Source organism: Dipodomys ordii, unplaced genomic scaffold (genome assembly GCF_000151885.1).
Source record: "Dipodomys ordii isolate 6190 unplaced genomic scaffold, Dord_2.0 Scaffold60, whole genome shotgun sequence".
Classification (NCBI taxonomy): Eukaryota; Metazoa; Chordata; class Mammalia; order Rodentia; family Heteromyidae; genus Dipodomys; species Dipodomys ordii.
Genome location: NW_012267276.1, coordinates 8,903,770 through 8,928,345, shown reverse-complemented (window position 1 = coordinate 8,928,345; position 24,576 = coordinate 8,903,770). Strand labels below are relative to the sequence as shown.

General features: G+C 35.4%; 1 protein-coding gene across 4 annotated transcripts in view; it reads left to right on the top strand.

Moving 5' to 3' along the window:
• Positions 1–24,576, top strand: part of Kiaa1109 (KIAA1109 ortholog) — a 150,657-nt gene that overhangs the window by 82,916 nt on the left and 43,165 nt on the right. For all 4 annotated transcript variants that reach the window (XM_013022153.1, XM_013022156.1, XM_013022155.1 and 1 more), the window contains exons 42-52: positions 793–1,499; positions 1,885–2,130; positions 5,541–5,634; positions 10,221–10,427; positions 11,770–12,008; positions 15,052–15,296; positions 17,815–17,920; positions 19,528–19,625; positions 19,818–20,003; positions 21,117–21,285; positions 22,578–22,789. In XM_013022153.1, coding sequence (XP_012877607.1) covers positions 793–1,499; positions 1,885–2,130; positions 5,541–5,634; positions 10,221–10,427; positions 11,770–12,008; positions 15,052–15,296; positions 17,815–17,920; positions 19,528–19,625; positions 19,818–20,003; positions 21,117–21,285; positions 22,578–22,789 — 2,509 coding nt within the window. The remainder of the gene's footprint in view (positions 1–792; positions 1,500–1,884; positions 2,131–5,540; positions 5,635–10,220; positions 10,428–11,769; positions 12,009–15,051; positions 15,297–17,814; positions 17,921–19,527; positions 19,626–19,817; positions 20,004–21,116; positions 21,286–22,577; positions 22,790–24,576) is intronic.

The following is a 24,576-nucleotide window of genomic DNA, read 5'->3' as shown; positions in this document are numbered from 1 at the left end:
CTTGAGTCACATCTTCCATCTAGCTGCCTAATTGGAGATAGGACTCAGGGACTTTTCTGCCTAGACTGGCTTTGAGCTTTAGTTTGCACATCTTAGCTTCCTGAGTAGCTAGGACTACAGGCCTGAGTCTTCGGTGTCTAGCTGTTTGTGTTCTTTTCAATCAAAAACTGGGAATCCTTAACTTTTTACAACAGTGTGGTACCACAGCAACTACTGTACAGGTTGAAACTCTAAGATTGTAAAGATTAATGGGAAAAATTTATTTTGAAACATGGAGAGATGTATGTCAGACATCAGTGCTTATTATTAATGTATAGAACAATGAACAAAGAAAAATGAGAATTTAATATGTGAAACATTAGAAACATATAAAAACTGCTTAATGCTTTGTATAAACCTTACTAAAGAATAGTTGGAATACTTTTTTCCTTCTTCTTATCCCATAGCATAATATTCTCACTTGTTAACCAAGTATAGAGTAAATCAACAAGGGAGAGATGGAGCTTCAATTAAAATGTCTGGCACAAGTTATTTTTGAGTAGCTAATTGGGAATATGTTAGAAAAATTAAGTCATTTTGATAAAGCAAAGAAGAAAAGCTGCTGCTGACAGGAATCCTGGCTTTCTGAGAATGCCCTTGCTGGATCTCTTGCTAAAATCATTTCCAGGATTTGCAGTACATTTCACTTTAAGGATGAGAGTTTGTTTTTTGTTTTGTTTTGTGTTGTACATTAGTAAAATGGCACAGTTCAAGAAAGAGGAAGTAAACATTGTTCTGTTTGGAATGTTTTAGGCAAGGCCATGTGAACCTTCCTCCACTTGAGTTCAAGCCAGCATTAATGCTGGAGACCTTCAGTATCAGTGCAGTGGTGATGGAGAAGTCGGTGTGCACACCTCAGAACCCAACCAGTGCACTTTCCTTTCATGACCTCAACAAGCGCTATTACAACACTTTCCACTGTAACTTTACCATCTCCTGTCAGTCAATAAGCCAGCACGTAGACATGGCCTTGGTTCGTCTTATTCATCAGTTTAGTACAATGATAGATGACATCAAAGCCACTCAAACTGACATTAAACTTAGTAGATACACAGCCGGGTCAGCTTCCCCAACACCCACCTTCAAAACCAGAAAGCATCGGGATTTTCGCTCATCCGATTTCAGCCGAAGTTCTAGAGGAAGTCTTAATGGTACCAATCGAGTCAATAATGCTAAGAACAAACGGACCAACAATGAGAATAGCAAGAAGGAATCCCGAAACAAAAACTCATTGGGAAGATCTGAAAGACGGACTTCAAAAGTGTCTAGGAAAGGTTCCAAGGATGTGGTGGATCACATGACCATCCATATGGATGACTCTGATTCCATTACAGTGTCAGAGCAAAGTGAGCCCTCTGCAGAGTGCTGGCAGAACATGTATAAACTGCTCAACTTCTACTCTCTCATCTCAGACCCAACAGGCATACTGGAAAAATCTTCTGAGACATTTGGACCAGCAGGTAACGATTTTTAGCATCTTAAAGTTTCTTTTTTAGCAGTAGCGCTAAAAGATGTTATAATGAGATGAAATACAGAGAAATTGGCAATCATTTGGAGAGAAAGTAGTGACAATATTCAAATGTTACTACCCTACTTCCTGTCCACTCAACTCTTACACAGTATGCTCTGGAAGGATTTAGATAACCTTCAATTACATATCTGGCACAAATATTTTTAATAGGTAATTTGGAAAATATGGAAAAGCAATGAAATCATTTTGGTAAGGCAGAGGAGAAAGCAGGCAGGTTGGAAGTGTTAAGGAAAGAAAAGTAACATGGTATTTGGAATGTTTGTCTATTTTGCAGTTTTTATTTCTAAAACTATCTTTTCCATTTGCTGATAAAGGTGTTCGAAGCCCTACAGAGCCAACATGTAAAGTTGTGTTTGAGAATGAACAAGACAACAACAGTTTGACTAAGACGCAGAGGAAACGCAGCCTGGTGACAGCTGAGCCCCAACATGTTACTTTAATTGTGTTTGGGATAGGGATGGTGAACCGCACACACCTTGAGGCTGATATTGGGGGTCTTACAATGGAGTCAGAGCTGAAAAGGATCCATGGCAGTTTTACTCTTAAGGAAAAGATGAAAGGTAAAAGGATGTTCTAATATTACAGTGATACTTTTTTTTTTTGTCCGTTGTGGGGCTTGAACTCTGGGCCTGGGGCACTATCCTGAGCTCTTCAGCACAAGGTGAGTGCTCTACCATTTGAGCCACAGTGCCACTTCCGGTTTTTTGGTGGTTAATTGGAGATAAGAGCCTCATGGACTTTCCTGCTCGGGCTGGCTTTGAACAGCAATCCTCAAATCTCAGCCTCTTGAGTAGCTAAAATTACCGGTGTGAGCCACCGGTGGCCTGGCTCATAGTGCTACTTTTTCTGAAGGAAACCAGTGCTGTGTTTCTGAAATTCCTACTTGGCAGTATTTGTTTAGAAAGTGAAACAACAGAATTCTGAGGTAAAGTAACAAGGACTTTAAATGTAACACAAATCTCAGTGAATTAATTGAGGCAACTTTTGATACCTAAGGAAAGTATTGGGAACACACATAAATACAGATCTAATGTATTTAATGCCCCAAAGCCCTATTAACAGTCTTTCTTTTTGAGGTGGTACTGGAATTTGAACTCAAGGCTTAAGGGTTGGTAGGCAGGTACTCTAGCACTGGAGCCATACCTCCAGCCATTTATGTTCTGGTTATTTTGAGTTCTTTCTTTTTGTACAGGCCAGCCTGAACTATGATCCTCTTATTTATATTTCCCACCAGAATGGGGATAGCAGGTGTATATCACCGCACCCATTCTTTTTAATGTTAAGATGGAGCCTCATGACCATGTTTTGCCTGGGCTGGCCCAGAATGATAATCCTTCCAATCTCAGACTCCTGTGTAGCTGGGACAACAGGCACTCACACTGAACCCAACTATTGGTTAAGATGGTCTTGCCAACTTTTTGCTGGGGCTGGTCTTGAACTGCAGTCCTCCCTATCCTTGCCTTCTAAGTAGATAGGATTACAGGTGTACATAACCAGCTTTGGAGAGACTTATTCTTGACCGTCTTTTAGTGTTGTATGGTAAGATGTCTCTAGTGCCTGAAAACTTCAAGAAAATAATGAAAATTGTGCAGAAATTTTCTTCAGTACCACTATAGAAATCTTGTAACTCTCCATAAGAAGTTCTGCCAGCTGATAGAAAATTTTTGAGTGGCTGAAACTATTCCATTTATTTCAAGAATGATCAAACAAATGATGGTATTTCAAATTAGGAAACCAAAAATGCACCATTATTTTATCACAGAAAGAAAATAATGTCAGATTTGATCTGATGCCTTCAATTGTCAAACACATCTACATTTCCGAGATGCTAAAGTAAAATCAAAGGCTTGGAATCAGTGGGAAGTGCAGTACAGAACTCCTTGTATCAAGGGCTTCAAGATCAGGATCTTTTCTTTCTGGTTGTAAAAAATAGCCTGATAAATAACAAGAGGAAAGTCTTGTTAACTTTGTGGTTGTCAAATATTTACTGTCCATATAATCTTGAACTTTGTTTTCACCATGTACCCTGTTCTATTATATTTTATACTCTTAAGTAAAATTTTCTCAAAAACTAACTTTAAATTAAAAATTATATAATACTAAAGAAAATTCTCTAGGGGAATTAGACAAATAATCAGTTGCTAAGAAAACTACAAACACATCAGCTCCTCCTTAAAAATATAATCAGAGGGCATAAAGAATACACATAAATTCATCTGACTACACTGACATAACTTTCTTGAAATTGGTTAAAAAATCAGTTTAACAAAAATTAGTAATACATTGCCTTGTTTGGGGGAGAACCAGGAAATGGATATGTCATTCACTTCTGAATGAATATGTTAGACATTTCCAAACATAAACAAATAGTTTTTATTAATAGGTTTTAAACTACATTGATCCTTTTGCTCAGAAATTCCAGTTCTACAAACTAAGCAGGAAAACAAGTCCTACTTTGCACAAAAACATTGTGTAGGAAGATGTCTGTATAGAGAAGCAGGCAGGGCTGGGAAGGTGGCTCAGTGGTAGAGTATTTGCCTGGCATGCATGAGACCCTGGGTTTGATTCCTCAGCACCATATAAGCAGAAAAAGCCAGAAGTGGTGCTGTGGTAGAGCTTTTGCTTTGAGCTGAGTAGCTGAGGGATAGAGCCCAGGCCCAGATTACAAGCCCATGACCAACCAAAAAAAAAAGAGAAGCAAGCAAATGTCTGGTGTTAAGTATTTGTTGTTATTTTTATAGCTATATGACAGTTTATAGTTTACCCATTAAAAGGTATATAGAGAATATATTAATATGGAAATATACCAAATGCAATGTGTGAATCATTTGTTTTTTAAACATTTATTTATAATTTATTTTAATAGCATATTTTGGTGGTACAGTATAATATGTATAATGTCTCCTGATCAAATTTACCCCCTGTATCACTCCCCTCATTCCTCCTCACCATCTTCTTCAAGCAGCCTCAACAGGTTTCATTATTTTCATGCACGCATATAAAATATTTATACCATATTCACCATTCTTCACCATATCTTCTTACTCTTTCCACTTTCACTGGTATCCACCCCCAACAGAACATGCCATACATTATAGTCAGTTATTTTCTTTAGTGTATAGTAATTATACAAAGTGGTCCTACCGTGGTATTTCATGCATGCTTATATCTTCAGTGAGATTTACCTTCTCTATTGTCTTTAATACATTTTCTTCCATGAAGATAACAGGAATTATATGAAATGATAGAGACAGTTTATGTGGTTTTCCCTCTAACAGATGTTTATTTTTCAAGTTTTCTCTGCACTGTTATTTTTGAGATTAAAAATACTGGAAATGGAAGTATGACTTTAAGTGGTAGAACTCAGCAGAAAAGCCATATGAGAGCATAAGGCTCTGAGTTCATGCGTTGTGTGTATAAGTGCGCACACATGCTTGTTGTACACACACCTAAACACACAAACACACACACATTTGCCAAGCATTGGTGGCTTATACCTGTAATCCTAGCTACTCAGAATGCTGAGATCAGAGATCTAGGTTTGAACACAGCCTGTGCAGAAAAGTCCATGAAACTCTTATCTCCAAATTAACCAATAAGTAGGAAGTGGGGCTGTGGCTCAAAAGGTAGAGCACCGGCCTTGAGTGAAAGAGCCAAGCTTTACAGACCCTGATTTCAAGCCCAGTGCCAGTAGAAAAAAAAATACTGATAAGCTATTTAATGAATGAGTGAATAATAATATGATGTATATTTTGCATTATCCTAAGTTTTATATGTAATATGTATGTATATATGATTACAGAGAAATAAGCAGCAAGAAAGACATTTTTTAGAGTAATCTGAAAATAGTTGGATAGTTTTGTGACTTTACAATTTTCTTTTGCATCTGAATATTATAAACAGTAAGCGATTTTAATATGAAGTACAATTACTTCCAGAAATCAAATTATTGTTTTTTCTTACATTTAAGATGTTTTACATCAAAAGATGACTGAGACATGTGCCACTGCTCATATTGGTGGAGTGAATATTGTGCTGCTTGAAGGAATTACACCAAATATACAGTAAGTGTGTTTATTTTTATTCTTTTCCTTTTTCTTTTTCTTGCTTGTAATAGGGCTGGAACCCTGGGCCTCATGCTTGGTAGGCAGATGTCCTACCATTTGAGCTATCCCTGCAGTCTGTTTTTTTTTTCTTCTTCTTATACTTGTTTTTTATAGGTAACTTGAAACTCTTTGGATGAACTCATACTTGTTGATTTTGGAATTTATATACAATATTTTCAAATGTTGAGATTCTATCATTCAGAATATCCACAAATAAAATGGTTTTAGAAAGATAATTGTTTTTCTTCCTGAAATTTGTTTTACCACCTGTTCTTTCCCTTTACCTGCCAATATAGCCTAACTCTCAATACATTGTAAGATTACCTAATGGGGAACTTGGGCACAGTATAAATTTCTGTTTAATATAAAACAAGCAAATGTTTGTGTAATTCAAGTAATTAATTAAAACAAAATTACAGGCCAAGTCTATACGTTTCTCAGATTACTCACTTTCACAGTGGATTTAAAAACTTTTCCCTGTCATTTTTACATTGAATTAACAAGGAAGTTTTTAAAATGTTATAGAAAGGTAATGTTTTTTTAAACAGGTATATATAAGCTTTTATTTCACTCTTACCTTTTCTTTGGTCTTAGATCTGTTCTTACTTGTTCTGATAATGACTACCTGTATATGTGATAACCAAATCCCCAATTCATTATCAATAGATTTGATCATTTGACTATGTTATTCTCCCTTATTCCTAACCTTCTCTCTGACACACACAGATTCCATGATTTCTTTGTAGACTCTTTAACTTTGGAACTATTCAGAAAACAGACCAAATTTCTGTCACTTTGTATTTACTCCATCTTCTTGGGTTTCTCTATTTGTGTTACCTCATAAGAGAAGAGCTTCAAATAATCTCAGTATTTATAAAACAGGACTTTTGCGTTTTTTTAAAGTTTTTTTTTGGGGGGGGTTGATACTGGGGTTTTAATTTAGGGCAAGTACCCTACAACTTGAGTCATTCCTCTAGCCCTTTTTCTTTAGTTTATTTTTCAGATAAGGTCTGAGACTGCAGTCCAACTACCTCTTCCTCTCTGCCTATTTAGGATTACAGATATGTATCACTATGCCAGACTTTTTTTTTCTGTTATTTGTTTTGAGGTAAAATCTCCTTGTGCCTAGGCTGGCTCATCTCTATCTCTTCCCATCCCTTTCTTCCTCATATCTAGGAGTGAGTTATTCCAACATCTCCAAGAGTGTTTTATTTTAAGTGTTACATAGTTTATATTTCTTGTTTCCCCTCTCCTAGGTAAAATTCTTTATTGGTAAGGGGAAACAAAGGAAGAGGCAATAATGCTTGATAATAAATACACTCATTATCTCGCCCATGTAATTGTAACCCCTCTCTATGGTATTTTCACAATTAAAAAAAAAGGAAAAAGAAAAAGAAGTTACTCACTTGGCATGACCAACCTCACAGTATTACTACTGTTTGAATTTATTCTTTGACATTTCATTTCAACTTAATGACAATGGCATAAAAGTAGCTTGAAAGATACTTTGAAGGAAAACTTTAAGGTGGGGAAATTAGAGCTTTCCAGCTGCTTGCTTTTGTGTAACTGATTTATATATGGATGCTCATTTGCTTCCTTTCTCTTTCCTGCTTTTTTTCCCCCGCATCGAATCTTAGACTGGAGGATTTCCCCACATCTCCTACAAGTACAGCCAAACAAGAGTTTCTGTATGTCACATTCTTTTTCATGGCTTGTCATTAACATAGTATTGGAGACTATTTACAATAACAATTTATTTTTGTGGCTGGGAAATGTGTAGTTGCTGTTTTATAGTCTTAATACAGACATAATAGATTTAAGCTTATGATATACAAGGACAAAATAAGGGACTGTCTTTTTGGCAATTGATGCTTTGTTTTGTTATTTCTGACAGATTTATAACATTGTAGTTGTGTACTGCTTGTACTTTTATAGACATGTTACTATCAAAAGTTCCATTATCATAAATATATTTAATGTTTGATATGATAATAGAAGCCAAAAAATTGACTGCAAAAGTTTCATTGATGATGAAAATAATTTTAAAACACTAACAAGAAAGTATCTGTATATTTCAACTTTAAAATAGGGTTTATTCCTATTTTGATGAGTTTTATCTATGGCTTTTACTATATAAACCTTTATATTGTGAATGGCTTAATTTGGTCCATTGCATATCTTGCAGTGGTAGTTATTTAAGTCTGTCACCATTACAAATTAACATGTGACTTAATACTAGTTATTTCTTTGAACAATTTTCTATAAGATCTGAATATGTCAAACAAGTGGATAAATGTATATATGTTGTCCACTGGTAATGAGATAATCTGTTTAATGAGATTTGTTTCATTGTATATTGATTAACAAGCTGTAGATAAAGCATTGTTAATTAAAAGTTTTTTTGAGAAGCTGGGCGCCGGTGGCTCATCCTGTAATCCTAGCTACTCAGGAGGCTGAGATCTGAGGATCCTGGTTCAAAGCCAGCCCTGGCAAGAAAGTCCGTGAGACTCTTATCTCCAGTAGAGCACTAGAAAACCGGAAGTGGCACTGTGGCTCAAGCGATAAAGCACTTGCCTTGAGCTGAAGAGTTCAAGGACAGTGCCCAAGCCCAGAGTTCAAGCCCCATGACCGACCAAAAAAACAAATGCAAAAGCAAAAGTTCTTTTGAGGATTATTGTGATTATTTCACTTTATCAGCCAACAGAAAACACTAAAAAAAAACCCAAAAAACACTTACAGATTTTTTTTTCAGAAAACTACTTTTTGACATCAGCATCATCTTAATATGTATAAAAAAAAAACCACATTTAATTCCACTTCAAAAATCAGAGTACTTAGAGGGTTTTTTCCTTTATGTACAAAAAAATATTGACTTATAATGCTTTTACTGGCTATATCTACTCAGTGATTATGTATTAGCTTATATATTATGTGCTAGACTCTCATTGGGCTGCAGGCATGCAGAAATAAGAAAATGAGAGATGGTTCCTGTCTTAATATTACTTGTAAACTATCATACCCTTTTAGTGTATTTTGATGAGAGAGGTATTAGTTTTTAATGGTTGACTAAATTGCATGCAATAATTATATTGTACATCCTCATTGTGTAGATTTTCAGGGAAAACTGAATAAATATGAGCAACATAAGCCAGCTTGTCTAAATAGTCTACTCCCTCACTCTGCCTCTTTGGGACCTGACTACTTAACTAGATGGATTGAGGTGGAGTTAGAGGTAGAGATAATAATTGATATAAGAACATCACACTGTCCCACTTCAAGCAACGCTGCTAAAATTGGAGGATCATTTATATATATTGCAGTGTGAATGGGGCCCTCTAGTGTTGGGCACTAGAAGTCCTGGAGTCGGTAATCTTAAATTTCCATTGAACATCCTGTTCAGTAGGATCTCTAGTAGGTGAGCAATCGAGAGTTCAGATTTTTTGTTTAAATGAAGAATCCCAGTATTGAATAGGTAAATACCTACTAAAAATAACATTTAGATTACCTTTATAAGTGGATAAAGGTAAACAGTGAGATGTCCGGAAAGTAAGGAAGTATAGCTTTTATTTTCAACGTGTACTTTAACTGAATAGTAATAACAGATAGAAGTAGTCTTGCTGGTCATGCAACATAGAGATGATCAGACAGCACATGGAGAAGATGTACTCGGTCCTGGACTGATGAATTCAGTAGCCTACTAGCTACCAATAGGAGGGATCCATTCATAATTTTGTTATAATTCTTAAAGACAGTTATCACTAAACCTAGGTCACTGTAGTCTATATATGAGCTTTATGCAAGTAATAAGTTTTTAAAATTTCTGTAAAAATAGTAGCTATAAAAATATTTAACTTGCCTACATATACATGTCATAAACATGAAAAGTTCATGGCCATGTCCAGGACAGGGTAAAAGACTGATTGACGGCGTGATCTGTTTCACAGGGTGCTCATAAACCCACTGAGCGCCTCCCATATAGCTACAGCCACAGAGCCTGAGAAGGCCAGGGCTTGAGCTCAAGCAGCAGGGATTTTAAAAGCGGGCCTGCCTGCACCAATTTCTTTTTGCATCACAGATGATAGAGTAATTTTTTTGTACCCTTTGGTTAAGTTTAAGAAGTATAGTAAGTATATATTCTTTTGGTATTTAGTGTCCATCTCTCTCAGAAAGGATTCATAAAATAAGTTGGAAAAGAAAAGGGAAATTGTGAATGTGAAAAATATACCAAAGTGGAATTTTTTGTGTGTTTATATATGCACATTTATATGTGTCAGTTTTGTGCTTTTACTAACATGCAGCACATAGAAACACATAGTTTTTTTGTTTATAAATTGTTCCTATTAAAGATATGGTATGCTATTCAGTGCAGTATTAAAGCATATTTTCATATTTTTGAAAACATTTCTTTGATATATGATTTAGCACATCAAAGACCTTGTTTTAGCTCCTTTAGTGATTTAAGAGTATTTCCCTTGCTCTCAATACTTTTTCATTTTATCCCCATCTTTGGTTATATTTTAATGATTCTCCTTCTCTACTGATAGAACTGTGGTGAAATGTAGTATTGCCAAGTCCCAAGCCCTCTACAGTGCCCAGAGAGGGCTGAAGACAAATAATGCTGCTGTGTTCAAAGTCGGAGCAATCAGTATCAACATTCCTCAGCATCCTGCCACCTTACATAGCATGATGGTTCGAAGTTCTCACCAGTTATCCAAACAAATCTCAGACCTCATTCGACAGCCTTCTACAGCGTAAGTTATTTTCTTTTGTCACATTCCATGACTGTATTTATCGTCTTAGGATATTCATTGTGGTGATAACACAAGATGCAGGGTAACCTGCAAACAATGACCATCTGGACAGTAGGGAAGGTAGAGATTACTCAAAGATGGCTGTGGGAGAGTAGTATTCAGTAAATCCTGAGTTATTCTGACAAGCAAACACTGTTTCAGAAATTGTTAGTGCTCCATATTATAGATAAATACATTTTAAGATTAATACATAAATACAGTTTAAGATTTAATGACATCATAAGAAGTTCTAATAAAAAGAAAAGTGATGAACCCTAAAGCTGTCAATTCTTACTTTGAGTTCATTAAGATTTATGATTGTTTAAGTTTCAGAAATTGCAGCTGTCATTTGTGTCTCATGCATACTTTTGTGTGATCTTTTATTCTGAAGTTACTGAATCTGATTGATGACTGGATATAATTCCATGTAATTGTTTTAAAGGGCAATAAATAGGTGTGATTGTAGCCATTTTTCATTGCATCTACCTGCTTAGGCTTCTTCCTTAGCTATAACTAATGAAAAAGATACAACATGTAAACATTTGTTGTATTTCTTTGTCTTTATATTGTAAAGTGAGAAAATGTTATTGAATTTTTTGATGGTGTCCTAAATCAGACTTTTTGTCCCAATCATTTTAATCAGATCTTTAGTTCTCATGAACTAATAAATTATGGTTGAAATTGGCTGACTATTCAAAATTTAAATATATTGCTCCTGTGAGTGAACTATGGAATTCTGTATGCATTCTAGTTTTAAAATACTATAATTTTTCCTTATTAAAATATATTGCTAATAGGGTTAATAGTAAAAAAAAAAGTCTCAAGACTCTAGAGACAGATTGATTAGGTTTAGTCCCAGTTTTACTACTTTCTAGCCATGGCTAGCCAAGGCTAACCTGCTTTGCAGGTTAACGGAATGAACTTTGTGAAATTAATGAGATAAAACACAAAATAGAACAGGATTTGACATTCCAGTGATCATTGATATGGCTGCTGCTGGTGTTGTGTATTATGAAATGGTATTCATAATAGTATTGCCACCAACAGTATAGTATATAATGGTAATGCCATAGAATTTGTAATCCGACAGATCTTGAGTTGAAATGCCAACTTTCCATTAATGAAATAAATCACCGCAAAAGTGTACCATTCCAAAAGTCTATACTTGATAGCTATTTTGTTATTCTTGTTTACTTTTCTGAATCATTGTCATCCAAATAGCTATTTTGCAATGAGAAATCTAGTAATTTTTTCCAGTGGAGTGGAGTGGTATCTATTATTTTTAACTATCTTTGGCTTATAGTCCACAGCCTATGAAAGAAGATATTGCAACCCCACTACCTTCTGAGAAAACCCCAACAAGTGTTAATCAAACTCCTATTGAAACCAATGAATTTCCTCAGTTACCTGAAGGCTTAGAGAAGAAGCCTATTGTTCTTAAGTTCAGCGCCATGCTAGATGGAATCGCCATTGGGGCAGCACTTCTGCCATCCCTGAAAGCAGAGTACAAGATGGGAAGGATGAGAAGCCATGGAATGACAGGTAATGTTTGAGTTTCCAATTCTGCCCTTTCAACTTAATGGTATTTCTGAGAACAAAGATATATTTGATGAGAAGGTAAATATAAATCTGAATAATTTTGAAGAAAACAATTTCATTTATGATATGATAATTGTCAATCCAGCCAAAAGTATGAATGTGCCTTTTTGAATGGTTATGATAGATTATACTTTGAACTCTACAAAGTTCTCAACTGTTTAGGACATATACCTAATTTAAAGTTAAATCAAATAAATTAACCAGCTCCTAAAGTTGTTAGGTTTTGTAGTTTGAGTTGCTTGGCTTATTGTCACTTTGGATGCATTTATTTAAGTCAGATACAATTGTATTTCTTCAAAAGAGCTACTTGTCTATGGTTTTGTGATCTTTATATATTTTATTCAAAAATTATTTACTTCTTAAAAATGTGAATGTTTTTCAAATATACTAAAGTGTGCAAATTATAAACATACATTTTAAGGAATAATTGAGTATGTGGCCCTATCAACCTGCTATCTAACCTAAACTAACAATTAGACCATTGTTGGTACTTTGTAACATCCTTCAAAGGTAGTTTACATTACAGCTTGTGGAAGAGTCACTGTTGGGATTTTGTCTTCATTCATTTGCTCTCTTCATATTTTTACCTCATGAGTGTATGCTCATAAGTGATTTAAGGTTTGCTTTTTCACTACACTTTTTTCTGTACATTTGGTTTAAGATTCATTCACTTTTATTTCTCTATCTGGTTTATTCACATATTTCATTGGAATTAAAGAATTAATGTGACTATGCCAGAACTTACTTATTTGTAGTATCTATTTTGAGAGTTTAAGGATACAATCACTGTAGGGCAAGTGTGCCTTCAGTTTAATTAAGGAACACAGCTATTCTCCACAGAGCATGTACTAGTTACTCTTCTACCAGTGCTATTTGCGTGTTCTTATTGTTCTAGTTTCTTGGAACCACTGTGTCCAGCTTTTATATTGTTGCTTCTTTTTGTGCTGGTCCTGCGGCTTGAACTCAGGGCCCTGGTGCTCTGTCCCTGAGTTTTTGTGATCAAGGGTAGTGCTCTACTACTTGAGCCAAAACTCTACTTCTGGCATTTTTGATGGTTAACCTAGAGGTAAGTCTCATGGACTTTCCTGTTTAGGCTGGCTTTGAACCTTGATCCTCTGATCTCAGCCTTCTGAGTAGCTAGGATTAGATGTGAGTCACCAAGACTTGACTTATATTAACTTTTAAAGCAGTATTTTGTCATGATAAGTTAACTTTTACACATGTAAATACATGTATTTACATAGTTATCATTATATATGGATTCCTAGTCCTAGAATTCAGGATTTTTTTAATAGAAGTTTTGTAGTGGTTGTTACTTGTTTCTGAACATTTACACCTGTATATCACAGTTCCCAGGTTTGACAGTAAGAAGTACTACTGGGCTTTCAAGTATTGGAGCCTAATGTAACAATGTGTTGGACTCATTTGGTCATTTATTCTAATCATTGTGAAATACAATGGTTAACAGAAGCAGCAAGTCAAAAAGCAGATAAACAGTTTAGAAATAGAAAGATAGAAATATGTAAGAGCAGAAAAAGCATACTGTCAAATGATCCCAACAGTGTAAGAAGTATAATCATTGAAATGAAGAAGAACAAAAGAGTAGAAGAATGCCTACATTAGTGATAGTGGATGGATTATAACTGAGGCCAAGGATTGATTCTGTGTGGATGTCCTTATTTAGCAGTGCTGGCAGGAGAAGGTGGTGGGACACAGTTCTGACCTCTTGCCCTTTTAGGTGAGGGCAAGTCCCTGTTGGACTAGAGAGTGAACAGAGATTAGGGTGGTGATGGTAACTATTTTGTAGATACTACAGTTGATAAGAAGCATTTTTGTATTTATGACTAATGCATTTTAAGGATAAATATTATTGTAAGGCAGTGAATATGACCTACAGCAAGTAATTCTTGATTAATATTTTGAAAAATGAGTTATTTCTGCTTAAGAAATAAATACATTATGTATATGGATAAAATATGGTACTTAATGTTTTTGAGTGGAGACAACTCAAGAAAATGAGTACATTTTTCTGTACATGTGGTTGTACATTACATATGTGATGGGAAATAATAGCTTTTGATCATAGTAAGGTTTCTATTACACCTTCCTGCTTGCCTAGACAGTTGGAGAACTATAGGTTGAACAATGGTGCCTCTGTGTATGTGTGTGCACACATGTTTGTATGTGCTATTTAGTTTACTGTAAATAGTAAACTAAAATTCCTAAAATCCTTATTTGGATAACATATCTTTACTTGGTGTACCAGTGGGTAATTGTCCCATTAAAAATTGTTATGGTTGTGGCTGGAAAGGTGGCTCAGTGGTAGAGCGCTTGCCTTGCATGCATGAGGCCCTGGGTTCGATTCCTCAGTACCACATAAGCAGAAAAAAGAAAAAAGCTGGAAGTGGCCCTGTGGCTCAAATGGTAAAATGCTGGCCTTGAGCTGAAGAGCTGAGGGATAATGCCCAGGCCCAGAGTTCAGTCCCCACGACCGGACCCCCCAAAAAAAATCATTAAGGTCAAGGAGGGGTAACAATGCTCAATAGGAAATGTATTCATTACCTTACTCATGTAACTGTAACCCCTCAGTACAGTATCTTTACAATAAAAATATTTTAAAAAATTAAGGTCAAAGATGCATGGGTTTATATAATTTTCTGATTACATTGAATTTTCCTTGTATGTATTAGAGAATTTTTAAGAAAAACGTGAACTGATTTTTCATTACAACTCTTCTTTTTGTTTTGCCTTCTATATTGTATATTTGTAGGTGATTGTCTAATATTTAATACAGTGCTGGGAACCTACCATTCCTAATAAATAGGAACTTAGTAATACTTGCTGACTATTTCTAGTAACCATATATTAGATTTTAAAACATGAGGAAATTTGAAGTATTCTTTCATTTGTTTAAAAGATATAAAAGTGAGAAATTAATGCATGGATAAGTACCTGAACAAACAATAACTTTTCTTTTCTTTTACAGGTGCACAGACAAGGTTTACATTTGAATTGCCAAATCACAGGCTGCGTTTTACTTCAAAAGTTTCTGCCACAGATATGTCAACCATTCCTCCTTCTGCCAGTCTTAACCTTCCTCCTGTTACTATGTCAGGGAAATACATAATGGAGGAACATGATAGTTACTCAGACCAAGTGTGGAGTATAGATGAACTGCCTTCTAAGCAGGGGTACTATTTACAGGGAAATTATCTACGTTGTGTGGCAGAAGTAAGTTTACTTTGATATTTTCTTACACTTTGTAATTAAAGAGTCTTCATATTTTAGATGCACCAACATAAAAGTGATTCAGATTTTTAAATCACTTGTTCCTATAAAAGCTACTGAATCAACAACAAAAGTGTCTCTTTCCCTGCCTTTCAATGTCTGTCTCTTTCTCTCTCTTTTCTTTGAGGTTTAATTGAAATATACTTGTTAAAAATAACAATAGTCATCTTTAAATTTATATTTTTTACACTGGACTAAATACTTACCTTAAAAATTATGAGCTAGGTATTTATGGCTCATGCCTGTACTCAGGAGGCTGAGATCTGAAGAATAGGGTTCAAAACCAGCCTGGGCAGGAAATTCCATGAGACTCTTATCTCCAATTAAATACCAAAAAAGCTGGAAGAGCTGTGGCTCAAGTGGTAGAGCACTAGCCTTGAGTCAGAAATCTCAGGGACAGTGCCCACGCCCTCAGTTGAAGTCCTATGACTGGCACACACACATATAAAAAGATAATGAAGCAAATAGTAGCTGACTTTCAAAAGCCTTATATGCATTGATTTCTGTAGTTCTTAAATCAGCTCTGTGAGGCAAACAGACTTGATTTCATTTCTTAAGTGGAGAATTTAGCCCTTATGAAGTAGTATGGCTCTTATAGACATACAAAAGTATTAAAGATCATATAGAAAAATAAAATAGATTTATAGACTAATTTCTATACTAAGGTAAGTTGGAAGTTGACAAACCTGATTCCATCTGTTTTTTTTTTAACTTCCTAACTACAACTGTCAAATGTAAAAAGCATATGGACACATGTTTAGTTCAATATGAACGTCTCTAAGGACGTTATTTTGAGTTTTTTGATAGAAATATTACAGTTATAGGGAACATTTCCTTGTGTTCCTCTTCCAATTTATGTAGTAGAAAATTGAAGCTGAGAGAAAACAACTTTCCTTTTTAAGGTCTCCCAACCTTTAAATGAAGGAGACAGGACCTCTCTTCAGTAGTCTTCCTCTTCCAGGCAGCACCTCATCAGTATGGTAGAAACAGTTACAATCTGGCAAAAAATAAAATAAAAACAATTTTCTACTGGTTTTAGAATTTTTACTGAAATCTGAAGCATCTATAAGATATGGGAGTTATTTTATAAAAATATTACTGTTGCAGAAGACATATAGTCTGACTTAATTTCTTCAGATCCTACTTACCTTAGACCTAAGAGTTGGAATTTGTTTATGTGGAAAATCACTACAAAACAAAGCCTACAAAATTCTAACAAGTCAGTGATTTTCTTAAAAGTTTTAAAGTATTTTTCACTTGTGCTTTGTGCTTTGAAATAAGTATCCCATACTCCAGTTGAGCAATAAATAGTTAAATAAATCTAATGCAATATGTTGCATATTTCCTCATGGATATTGGATGTTAAAAAAGGAAGAAAGTTTGTAATTCCAGAAGAATACAACCCCAAATTTAGTAAAAAAATTAATTTCAGACTTCAAAGAGATCTAAAATTACGTTCATCTTAGATTTTACTATGGTCCCAAATAGATATCTCTGCCCTATTTACCCTACATTGTACAACATAAAAGCATTCTGGCTTTTTGGTGGCTAATTGGAGATAAGATTATTGTAGACTTCCCTGCCCAGCCTGGCTTAGAATTGTGATTCTCAGATCTCAGCCTCCTGAGTAGCCAAGATTATATGTGTGAGCTACCAGCACCCATCAGATAATTAATAGAGATAGGTTCTCACTATGTAGGCCAGGCTGACCATGAGTTTGCTATGGATCCCAAGCCTTTGTTCTTTTAAGTTTTGATCCAAATATGAACCCTCCAAAATTGATGTCAAGTATGAGCTATTTGCTTTAATCATACAGTTGTATTTCTCCTATCATCAACTTTAATTATGAACTGCTATTTTATCTATTTACTAATTTTTGCTAAAAATTAATATCTTGAACAAATAATACAATACATATTATATGCAACTTATTTTATATATTTCTGGTTTGCTAATTTACTCAACTATAGTCTTGAGATCCAGGATTTTTTTTCTTCACAGCTGTATCCTTAGCATCTAACACGGTGCATACAGTTAATTGTAAAATGATAAGTAAATAGTGAAATGGTTAAATAAATGTGCTTTAACTTGTAGTGATGCTTGTCTGTGCTCTAAGAGCACAAAAGAAACTATCAAAAATAAATTTGACTTTATGCAACATTTTAATTGTGAAATTAGCGGGTTATATATTTTACTTGTTTTCAAAAGATCCCACCTTATTAAGTATGTTTATCCCAGTGTATTATGTACCTTTAAAAAAGGTGAATGGCTCTTATCAGTGCCAGACTATTAAAGTATTAGAAAGTCTGGATTTTTAAACTCTTCTTTACTATATTATTCTCAAGTAGTTTGTAGACAATTATTTCTTTCCTCAGAGGTTTAGATGACTTTTTAAAGAAAAAAAATAAAGCTGATAATGCATTCCATAGTGTTAATATAATACTTTGATTTTGTTTGACAGGTTGGGTCCTTTGAACATAATCTTACCACAGATCTTTTAAACCACTTGGTGTTTGTACAGAAAGTGTTCATGAAGGAAGTTAATGAAGTAATACAAAAAGTTTCTGGTAAGATGAAATAAAATGATCTGCTACCTTTTAGTCTAGGTTTTTATTCTCATTTGCTCCATAATGTTCTACAATCTGATATAAAACTTGATTAACACAAAAATAGCAGTAATGCATAGATATGCTCATCAGTCAGTGATAAAAGTTTTCAAATAATGACAAACAGAGCATAAGCTTATGTTTTAGAAATAGCATTGACTAAGGTGAACACTATTAGAATGAGTATAAGATTTCTAAGTGATGTTGCAAACAGAGAGGTTGCATTTGAATGAAATTTGGGAATGGAATTAGTGTATATCTAGGATAGTCCTAACAGAAGCTCACAACAGCTCAATAGCTATATACACATAACCATATAAAATGATGCTAATCGAAATGAACTCCAAAATACAGGGAAAAAAAAGAAATGATGTGACCAGAGTGGGCAGAAGAACTTCCTTATTGTAAGTAGAAGAGATGAAAAGCTAGTTTGTTGTAATTCTAGTTCTTTTGTGGTCTGTAATCAGAAAAAATGAAAAATAACTCAACAGTTCTCATCTTACCTATACAATCTCTGAGATGATGGCAAACTCAATATACATACAAAAAAATTAATAATTTTAATATGGTGTGTTTGAAAGTATGAAGAAAGGTTTTCAAATCTAGGGAGTAGGTAGAAGTACAAGTTGTATTTTAATTAGTTCATTAGTTTTTGTATAGCACCTGCACAGGCAAAATCTTTTTTCCCCCATAGCTGAGGACTGAACTCAGGGCCTTGCACTTGCCAGGCAGGCGCTCTTCCACTGAGCTAAACCCCCAGCCCCAAAATCATTTAGGAACTTTACCACCAGGATGCCCTACCCACCACTGTTTTTAAACTTATCAGACTTATTATTTAACATTCTTTATTATTAACATATATTAGCCTTATTTTACATTTCTCCACCTTTATCTTTTTTTAATCTTTTTGCTTGCAGCACTTCTAAATATATTCAAAAATGTTCACATTGTTGCAGAGATGAACAGTTTTACTTTTTCCGCCTCAAATATATTTTCTAAGTTTTATAATCACCTATTCGTTTCAGTTGTGTGTCTGTTTAAATTAAGCTTTATAAAATATTCTTAGTAAATATTCATCTATGGAGCAGACTTACCCTTGCCTTATGTATGCATGCCTCAGGGAAATGTAACTTGATTAAAGATTGCAACTGAAGAATACCTGTTCTGCCAGGTGTGGTAGCCACATGCTTTTAAGCCTTCATCCTACAATGTGGACAGCTGAGGTGGGGCAGTTTCAAGTTAGGGCCAGCATGAGCTATATAGGGAAACCTGGACTCAAGAGCAAAAAAGAAAAAAGACCTTTTAATAGAGATTTTTTTTATTTTTTTGTCAGTCGTGGGGCCTGAACTCTGGGCCTGGGCCCTGTGCCTCAGCTCTTCAGCTCAAGGCTGGTGCTATACCACTTGAGCCACAGCACCACTTCTGGCTTTTTCTGCTTAATGTGGTGCTGAGGAATTGAACTCAGGGCCTCATGCATAAAGATAAACACTCTTTTTAAATAGACAAAACAAAATTGTCATATTTCTCCTTGTGAATATGCCCAACCTTTTGTTGTGTAACCTCTTCAGGGGGAGAGCAGCCCATTCCACTCTGGAACGAGCACGATGGAACCACGGACGGTGATAAGCCCAAGATTCTCCTCTACTCCCTGAACTTACAGTTTAAGGTAATACTCATTAACAAAACTTTCCCTAATGTTTTCTAATGCTGCCTGCACTTTTATCAGCTCTTTGGTTTCTCTTAGACAGATTTTACACATGGTTATTTCCTTCATCTTAGATTGAATAATTGCATTTGAGCAAATGCATGTACATTAGTAATTTTGTTTCTTTTCTTCTCTTTGTGATATAATCTGTAGGGTATTCAAGTCACAGCCACAACCCCTTCCATGAGAGCTGTGAGATTTGAAACTGGATTGATCGAACTGGAACTTTCTAACCGACTGCAAACTAAAGCCTCACCAGGAAGTAGCAGCTACTTGAAACTGTTTGGTAAATGCCAAGTAGATTTAAACCTGGCCTTAGGACAAATTGTCAAACATCAGGTGTGTATAGAATCTCCTCATACTAGACCTCTTGCTTTTGAGTTTTGCTTATCATTTTGAACTACTTCCAGTTATGAATTACTGTGCTGTGCAAGTTCCTACAATTAGATTGTAAATTCTAATGAAAATTGACGGTAAGGCCTTTCCTGTTTTACTATAATATTTCATTACTGTGACAAATATTACAGTCTAGTGCTCAGATCACATGAAACTCCTCTAGTATCTTCATAAATACTTGTTAGTGATTTTTAGTGTTAAAAGTTTTTATTTCAATGTCTTATACAAACATTCATTACCTAAAATGTTACTAATGTTATAGTATATTTGCAAGATATATATGTTACAAGTTATATATGTAGACATATATACTTTTATGTTAAAGGATGTACAAAGTTTTATTATATATATATACAAGGTTTTTAAAAATAGAAGTTAATTAGGCTCATATAATTAACTTTTGTTACTCATGGGATTCTTGGTATAGTTCATTTGCTAAAAATTACTGTGTAGACTTAATCCTTCTTTCCCTCTTTAAAGAATTAAAAATGCCAATCACGGTTTTTTTATTGTTGTTTTTTTAATTTGTCAGTTGTGGGGCTTGAACTCAAGGCCTGGACACTGTTTCTGAGCCTCTTTGTGCTCAAGGCTAGCACTCTACCATTTGAGCCACAGTGTCACTGCCAATCACGGTTTTAAAACAGAGTGGCTATATTAGAGATTATGTTGAGAAAAAAATTCATAGGAATTTTTTGTCATCTCTGGAACAGCAGTCTTGGTTGTTTTTTTTTTCAACTGAAAGCATGTTTTACTAGAAGAGGTCTGGTTATTTTGAAATATATAATGTATCATCCTATTACCACTGGTAGGAACAAAAACCCAGGGCTCACTAGCTTGGATAGCACTCTACTGCTGAACCTCATCCCTAGGTCCACAGTCACCTCTGATATGGATGCTTATGTTTTCTCCTAATCTTAACAATTATGGTACAGAATATGGAATGGAGGAAAATGTACCATAATTCTTTTGGTGAACAGTGTCATTAATGATGCTTAATTTTATTAAGATACTTTTTCTATTATTTTGGTTATTACTACACTTTCCATTTTGTTTTAGGTGTATGAGGAAGCTGGTTCTGATTTTCATCAAGTTGCCTATTTTAAAACTAGAATTGGCTTAAGGAATGCCCTTCGAGAAGAAATCAGTGGTTCTTCAGATAGGGAAGCTGTGCTTATTACTTTGAATAGACCAATCGTTTATGCACAGCCTGTGGCCTTTGACAGAGGTAAGATTTGGGCAGTTATTATCTTGTAGGACTGAGAAATGCCTTGGTAATGCTCACAAAATCAGCTGTGGCTTTCCAGAATAAATGCTTGACTACTAAATGTCTTCTACATGGGAAAGCTGAATTCTCACTAGTATTAAAGGCATTTTACACGTTAACATTCTTTTGCTCTGTACCTGGAAAAACAGACATGTCTGACTTTATATTTTAATGTAAATACTAAATCTTTTGTTTTGGATAATATACTCCTTGGTGTTTTGACACAGGTTTATTCATCTTACGAAGGTTTACTGGTACCAACCAGAAGTAAAATACAAAATGGACTGCAGGATTCCTGCCCTTAAAGAACATAGTCCAGTGCAAAAGTGGTCAACTACATGATGGAGTTCTAGAATCTGAGGGAGCCTGTAACTTCTTATGCTTCTAAGAGAAGAAACAAACTCTTCAGATTTAGTTCTGAGTTTAGTGTTTACCAGGATTACAAGACACTAGAATTTCTGTTATTTCCCTTTGTATCCAGGGCCTAGGAGAGTCCTGAATATGGTGAAAACTAAGCAAACATTTTCCAAATAAGAGAGGATAGTGTATGAGCACAGAGATCTAAGAAAAAATAGCAGCTTCCAGGAAAGAAAGTAATAGAAAAGAAGGCTGAACATTGACTAGGGAATATGGGCTGTGTAAATATGTTCAACTTGTATTTTAGAGGTTAAAAAGAACCACTTCTAAAAGCATTTAAGATTTTAATGGGTAACAGACCAACATTGTTACTGATTTTCTTTTGCTTCATCCTGTATGTATGGTTTTCATCTCTCATTTTCCCAGCCTTTCCTCAGCTTCCACAAGCTCATTGAAGTACTTTGTACTCTTGGTATATGTCACAGTTGCTACTTTTCCCTCCTGCTTCTGACTCTCCTGTCTTTACCTTCATTTTAGTATTCTTCTGTACATATACTTCGATGAAATGAAGAGTTTCCATAGTTTTTTCTTTTAACCAGCATATTTGTATCATGTACCTATTTTAAGATAACTTTATAAAGCAGTAACAGTAAACTCTACAGACAAGGACCATGCCTATTTTCATAATACCGTCTCCATGCCTGCCATGGAATGAGCATTATACAAGTCAGAGGACCTGAGCTCATTTTCGCATTAATTTTCTTAATGCTACCATTTGGGAGGGGGGGAGGAATAATTTTTACCAGTCAACAGGATATTGCAGCTGTAAGATTAATTAGCCTAATAATCTGTTACAGTATTAATGTTAATTTCTGCCCTCCCTTAATTCTCAAAAGCGGTGCTGTTCTGGCTGAATTATAAGGCTGCATATGACAACTGGAATGAACAACGAATGGCTTTACATAAGGATATTCATATGGCTACGAAGGAGGTGGTAGATATGCTACCTGGTCTCCAGCAAACATCAGCACAGGCTTTTGGGACACTCTTCCTCCAGCTGACTGTGAATGACCTGGGAATTTGTCTACCTATCACAAATACTGCACAGGTACAAAAAATCAAGTCCTTTAATTCCTTTAATTAAATCATTTAATTCAGGATTAAAACAAAAATCTCCTCAAACCATTTCTATTAGTAAAAGCCATTTCAATGGGTAAAATAATACATTTTTTAACAGTTTATAATTTGAGTTTGGTACGGAGGATTGAACTTATTCAGCTATTATTCATTTGGAATTTCCACTGCATGAAACTTCTTGAAGCACTCAGGTAGGTATGCTTCAGAATAATGGTGTGGTTCACACCAGCAGGCTGACAGTAGCCATCCTAGCTACTCAGAAGGCTGAGATCTGAGAATCCTGTTCAGGTCAGAACCTGACAGGCAGGTTCTGCCTGCCTCAGGCAGACAAATACAAGAGATTCTTGTCTCCAGTTTACCACCAAAAAGCTGAAACTAGAGGCATGACTCAAGTAGTAGATCATCATCACTGAGAATAAAGGCTGAGCAACAATGTGAGGATGAATACCAGCATTTTAAAAAATTGATATATTTGATAACTCCTATTTTTTACCTTTATTAAAAAGCTTAGTTTTCATAGTCATCTTTTTTTTGTTAAAGAAATCTTTGAACTATAAAACAAAAGAACATTAAGAGGGCTAGGAAGGTGGCTCAGTGGTAGAAAGATTGCCTGGCATGCATGAGGCCCTGGGTTCGATACCTCAGCACCATATTAAGCAGAAAAAGCCGGAAGTGGCTATGTGGCTCAAGTGGTAAAACGTTAGCCTTGAACTGAAGAGCTGAGGGTCAGAGTTCAGGCCCCATGACTGACAAAAAAAAATACATTAAGAGTGTTAGTTAAGGGCTGGGAATGTGGCTTAGTGGTAGACTGCTTGCCTAGCATACATGAAACCATGGGTTCAACTTCTCAGTACCACATAAATAGAAAAAGCTGGAAGTGGCACTGTGGCTTAAGTGGTAGAGTGCTAGCCTTGAGCAAAAGAAGTTCCGAGACAGTGCCCTGGCTTTGAGTTCAAGCCCCAGGGCTGGCAAGAAAAAAAAAGGTAACCCTTGAAGAGTGCTAGTTAATAACCTTATCTGTAATATAACAAGGAATTATAAAATTCTTTTTTTGGGGGGGGTCCGGTCGTGGGCCTGAACTCTGCGCCTGGGCGCTGCCCCTCAGCTCTTCAGCTCATGGCTAGAGCTCTACCATTTGAGCCACAGCACCACTTCCAGCTATTTTCTTTTTGCTTATGTGGTGCTGAGGAATCGAACCCAGGGCTTCATGCATGCAAGGCAAACGCTCTACCACTGAGCCACCTTCCCAGTCCTGGAATTATGAAATTCTTATAACTGTTAATATTAACTAATAGAATTGAACATACAAGTTTTTTTATACACCCAGATAAAGAAGAATGTTTTCTTTTCAGGAATACATACATACATATGCAAGAACATGCTACCACTACCTATCTGCCCAGGAAATGACATGCAACAACCACATATAGAGATTTATCTTTTCTGTTAAAATTTTCCTTAAACTGTGGCCAATCATTGAATTACTTTATATTTTAGGATTCTATTTGTCAAGACAGTATTATAAACCTCCTTGGGTTGAGGATAGGGGCAAGGAGGACCTGCGTTGGTGTATTTGTGTCTCAGGAAATGAATTACCTAGGCTTTTTAATGGCATAACAGATGAGACTTAGTAAGGCCGGGCCCACACAGGAGAATGTAAAACCACATAGAGTGTAAAATATAAGCTAGTTATAGAAAAATAGGTAGTAGCCCTTAACAGACTAAGTGAAAAAAAAATGAACATGACAAAAGCATTTC